This window comes from Pieris brassicae, chromosome 10 (assembly GCF_905147105.1).
Source record: "Pieris brassicae chromosome 10, ilPieBrab1.1, whole genome shotgun sequence".
In the NCBI taxonomy this organism is placed as follows: Eukaryota; Metazoa; Arthropoda; class Insecta; order Lepidoptera; family Pieridae; genus Pieris; species Pieris brassicae.
Window position 1 is genome coordinate 12,823,818 of NC_059674.1, and position 6,000 is coordinate 12,829,817.

Sequence of the window (6,000 nt, forward strand, 5' to 3'; positions counted from 1 at the left end):
AAGGTAGTAAATGAAATGTATGCTTTCTATATTTAAGAAACAAATGGGATTTTGTCATACGGGAGCCAAATCCTAAGTCTATTTTTGAGTAAAGAGTGGGATTAATAAGTTTCTAATTGCGTTTTCTTTTGTATATTACTAGATGTAAAGTTAATCGTAGTGTATATATACTAACATTGATATACGATCAATTAATTAAATAAACGAAAACATATAATTTTGTACATTAATATAGAAGTAAGTTGCTTGGCTGAAGGGCAACGTTAACTGAGTTGTGTTATTAAAGTAAAATAACTTTACAGTTAATGATGACCATTTCAGATGTTCAGAGATTTTCAAAATGCTTCCGTCGCCTGATCGGCGGATCGAAATGATCTTATACTTGTATAGTGACCTGTGGGGTTATTAACAATATACATGACAAATAACGCTATCTATCATTTGGTGAACTATTACTAAAGTTAAATCTAATATAGTATGTTCATTAAAATATTCCTGTGCTGTATGTGCTTGTAGATTATATTTATATTAGGTCCTTACATATAAAATTGGCGTATTTTACAAAATGGAAAATTTAAAGTATCGCATTATTTACGAGTACGAGTTCCGCCGTGGCACTAGTGCTGCGGAAACGACTCGAAGGGTGAATGATGTGTATGGCGGTCATGTTGCAAAAGAAAACACAGTTCGTTTTTGGTTCCAACGTTTTCGTTATGGAAATTTCGACCTGCAGAACAAGCCCCGTGGAGACCCAAGTTGATAATGAAGTATCGAAGTCTATTGTGAAAGCGGATCCATCGCAAACCACGTCCGAGTTAGCTGCAGGCTGCTGCGGTGTTAGTGATAAAACTGTTTTAATTCACTTGAAGCAAATTGGGAAGATCAAAAAGCTTGAAAGGTGGGTACCTCACGAATTGACTGAAGCAAACCGGCAAACGCGCGTCGACTGCTGCGTTACATTACTGAACCGGCTCAATAATGAAGGTATTTTAAACCGAATCATTACATCATGATGGAAAAGCTAGCAGCTAAACAACCTAGGCTGGTCAATCGCTGCACGCCACTGCTACTTCAGGACAACGCTAGATCACACAGTGCACAACAGACGGCTACCAAATTAGAAGAGCTTCAATTGGAATATCTAAGACATCCTTCGTACTCCCCGGACCTTGCTCCAACAGATTACCATTTTTTTCGAAATTTGGACAACTTCTTGCAAGGGAAAAAATGTAACTCTGATGGGGCAGTCCAAATCGCCTTTACAGATTTTATTGATTCCCGTCTGACTGTTTTTTTTAGTAAAGGGATCAATGAACTACCTATGAGATGGCAAAAGTGAATAGAAAACAATGGTTCATACTTTGATGAATTAAATATATTTTATTTAAAAATATTCGACTTTTTCTTCCTCCCATACAAAACGCCAATTTCATATGTAAGGACCTAATAGATATTTAAAGATAAAATTATGTTTTTTTTAAATTTGATAAATATCTATACAGCAACTTGAGGATGACGAAAGATACTGTCTCTCCAACATCGTAGTACATTCTTAAACTTGCGTCAGTTTCAAAAATAACACTTTAAAATGTAATATAGTAGTAGAGAATATATTTTAGGTAACAATATAATGTAATAGTGTAAATTTAACTTTATGTAAACTTATTCCTATAAGTTCCATAATATGAATCTGCGTGTCTTGAAAATAATTTTCCCAGGATTTGAATAAAAAATTACAAATTAATGATGTCATTAGTGACTACCCCATTCCCATGATTATGCAAAAATTCTAAAATCAAAAATTAATCACATCAATATGATAGTTCCTAATCCGACACACTTCATCTCAATCCAAAATAAGTCCTATTTCATTCAAATAAGCTTTTATATTGTATAAAGACTAATGGAAGGGTAAAAAATTGCATAATATAGTCCTTATTTACTATGGCAAAGAGGCTACTTTATCGGTTACATTATGCAGCGTTAATGATGCGTTTAGAATTTAACTAGAGCTATTTAGTAGGCGACACGCGATTTTTTCAAATGATCCATTTCGTTTATTTGCGTGAGAAATTGTCAGTTAAGCATTTATAATTTCATTCACGTAGAAGAAACGATATTTTTAGCGCAGTGATATGCTAGGAATACCTTAACTATTTTTAAACCAGTGTAATTATTACATTACATTACAAAACGTACCATCTTCTTTGCCTCATCTTTCGGACATCCAGAAACGAGATCATTTCTAATAACTTTTTGACATCATACAACACGTAAAACCGTTTTCAATAATTGTATTAGTATAACTTAAGTTAATATTAGTAAAACATTAATATAGGTCACTAATTAGTTCTTCTTCTAGACAACTTATGTATCGATTTTAAAAAAAAACCAAGGGACAACTATAACGTTTTGAAATATTATAAAGTATGATAATAAAATATTATAAAATTACTCCGATATTAAAAAGCGGTTACGAAATCAGAGCTCAAGAAACGTTTAAGTTTAAATCAGGTAATTGGTAATTTAATTACCCATTTAAACACAATTTGTAAGCTATGTTAAGAATAAATTAACAAGTATTTAACCGCCTGTATTTAATAGCTAAGTTAAACTTCGCTGTATGTAAATGTATATTATAATGCGGCAATTAACTTCAGTTACGTGTTAATTATAGTTTGAACTGCAGTTTAGCTTAAGCAGTGGTTAGTCTAATCTGATAATTTTAGCATTGTTTTTTATAAGTAAGTATAAGAAAAACGGATGGGTTCAATTTCAGGAACTATAAGATAATATTAAGTAAAGGTTTTAATTTACATACATAATAACGGAACTTTTTCTAGCTAGGTTTTTTCACAATTTTGTCCTCTGTAACAATCTTCCTCGGGGTATAGATATAAATAATAAAAAAATACTCGATAAGGTCCAGCCGTCCAGAGTTTTTAGCATCACAATTAATTACAATTTTAGAAGAAGCAGTTCTTAGTCTCTTAGATACATTACTGGTAATGTAGAATAAAACTTGGTATAGAACCACTATAACGAGCATATTAGGACGTTCTTATCTATTCAGTATTTTGGTACATATAATTTAAAGGTAGCTTTGATAAGATTATAGTACTTACATCAACAGCACCATTATTCCAGGGGGGTAGAGCGTAGTGGGAGGGGTCGTGACCCCCTCCCATGTGTTCTGCCATCACCGACATCCAGTGTACCAGGCCTTGAGCGCCGCCACCACCAGAAGTGCCTAATAGATTATCAAATAATTAATTTCTAATTGTTTCTGTCATTGTCATAGATCTACATATCTTGATCTATATATATATCTAGGTCTCATCATAAAAATCATTAGTATTATTGCAGCATTTTAACTAAAGTTTAACTATGTGGACCTATAATTGTCTGCTTATATATACATATATATATATATATAGGTTGGGGAGAAAGTTTGTAGGTACCATCTTGTTCGATAATTTTTTGTCATCTTGTAGGTAGGGACATAATCCCATTGCTGTAGAAATTTTGGGGCTTCTGATCAAAATACCGCGACAATTGGTTTTCGCAGCCCTCTCGTGATGTTAACCTTACACTGCCTAAAGAATTCTGAAGAGACCGAAATAGGTGAAAATATGAAGGTGCAAGGTCAGGACTATACGGCGGATGCATTAATACCTCCCAGCGAAGCTCTCATATTTTTTGCTGAGTGGCTAAAGATGTGTGAGGTCTAGCGTTATCATAATGAAAAACCACACCCCTTCTGTGGATTCATTCCAGCCTCTTTATCTCAAATTCTTCCTTTAATCTCATCAGTTGTTCGGAATAGAGTTCAGAATCTATGGTCGTGCTGGGTGGTAAAAGCTCATCATGAATAATGTCCTTCCAATCACACGGAGTGAGCTCGTGAGGTACCCAAATATCGTGCTTTTTTGTGTACCCAGTTATTTTCAAATGCGCCAAAACTGTTTTGTGGTCAATTCCCAGCCCTTCAGCTACGTGATTACTACTGAAATGCCGATCTCGCCCCACTTTTTCAAAAATGGCATCCATTTAGGGCGGACATTAAAGTTTCCGCCGCATTCAAAACGCTTATACCAAATTTGTGCTACTCTCACAAAAAAAAAATCGCAGCTTGCGTTGCATTTTTACCCTTTTTTAGTAAAATTTTATATATATCTGACAGGACGAAATTAAATAAAAATCACACATTTTCCTAATTTGAATTTGGAATAATCTTCTTTAAAATTTAAACTCTTAATGATTCCAAAACCAGCTAGGTACAAATAGTATATATAGCCAAAGAGATTTTATTACAAGTTCATACATACTACAATGCGAAAAGACTTTTTCCCCAACCTAATATAAACGTTTTTGTCTCTTACGGCCAAATAGTATGTGCTATGGTGAAAAGATTCTGATCATAAAACATGTCAAGGTTATAAATAATATTCGTCTGTATTAACGTGGTGTAATTCTGTATTTATTTGCATAAATAATTAAAAAGACAAATTAAAAAAAATAGAATTATTATTTAGTAGTAATATGATAGGAAGAAGGATAATATATTGACTATTTGAAGCTTATAGTTTGTTTATGTGTATACAAAATATACAAATACTTTAGTTACTTATTCATACTGCTATCGCTTATCTATTTACTTTTGTCTTCACACAGATATTTTTTGTCTTACCAACTCAGGCCTACTAAGAATTAAAAGTTACTAGAACACTTACCTGTAGGCACACTGGTCTGTTGCTGTTGCTCCTGCCCCCCACCCCCCGTGACTCCCCCTCCACTCCACACGAAGGCTGATGATGCACCCGCCTTCTGGAACAATACTAGTCTTAATTGTTTGCATCAAAAAAATAGCTTGCCACCACCTTGCGCGGAAGCCTCTAAAAACCAAGTCATTAATAGGCGTACATTTTTCATCGCATTATAATTCCAATACCTTACCAAAGTAGGTATGCATTAAAAAATGCAATAAAATTTCGGATCCTGCTAAAAAGTAGACAGATAAAATATTATTAAATTTAGTTATTGATTGTACAGTGAACAAAAACAAGGAGAAAATGTTATACTTTAAACTTATTAGATTAGCTAAAATCAAATATGAAAAGGCTAATAAGATACAGTCAACTCTAAGCTAATGAGAATAAGATGCTTATTAGTATTATATACTGATAAAATTCAGTAAAATAAGAAAAATGTGTGTATAGTGTATATTGATATATTCTGTTTCTCATATTTTTTACATAGAGTTACCTCATCCGGCGAGTCAGTAGTTCGATCACCATTCTCATCATCAGACACTTCAAAACCGAATCCATTAGAAAACAACATATTTCTCGAATATAATGAATAACAGTCTGTAACATTTCTTCGTCTCTTCCCGAGTGTCGCCAAAAAGCTTTTGTATAATTGAGATGGTAACAAAAACGGTGTCCTAGCATTTTGGAAGCCATCTTTGAAAATATTTTGATTTCTAAACGGATTAAAGTCAAAATCTGGTAGGAATTCCTTCTTAATGAAGTCTGCTACAGGATTCAATGACAGTGTATTCTCAGAGTAATCTAAAGCTGTGTTCGCATTATCATTTGAATTTTCTACATCACTTGACTCGTTTTCGTCACTGAAAGCTTCGGCGTCCTTATCTTCATTAAAATCTTCAAATTCTCGCTTCATTGGGAAATTTTTCTTTACGTAAATATTAGATAGAGTCACAGACATTATTGGCACTCGCACTTATTCTAATATAATCTAGTCTATATTTAAAAACAAAATAGATATTTCTTCATTAAAGTTTTAGGTAAGTATAGGAACTATCGTTGGATTAGGAGGTGGCTGGACCGTAACTGAAATCATTTCATTCATATTGAGGTTGAACAATCTTCACCCGTTATGTAATTTCTTATAGGAAACGATTTCTATTTGGCAATATTTATAAATATCGGATAACATATAACAGAGTTATTGATTGCATCGTTGTTGGAATTAATA

General features: G+C 33.2%; 1 protein-coding gene across 2 annotated transcripts in view; it reads right to left on the reverse strand.

Annotated features, from left to right (window-relative positions):
• Positions 1-4,783, reverse strand: part of LOC123715412 (zinc finger protein rotund-like) — a 79,232-nt gene extending 74,449 nt beyond the window's left edge. For both annotated transcript variants that reach the window (XM_045670406.1, XM_045670404.1), the window contains exons 1-2: positions 4,734-4,783; positions 3,126-3,250 (exon numbers count right to left, since the gene is read on the reverse strand). In XM_045670406.1, the coding sequence (XP_045526362.1) occupies positions 3,126-3,209 (84 nt within the window). In that variant the 5' untranslated portion in view covers positions 3,210-3,250; positions 4,734-4,783. The remainder of the gene's footprint in view (positions 1-3,125; positions 3,251-4,733) is intronic.
• Positions 4,784-6,000: the final 1,217 nt, after the last annotated feature.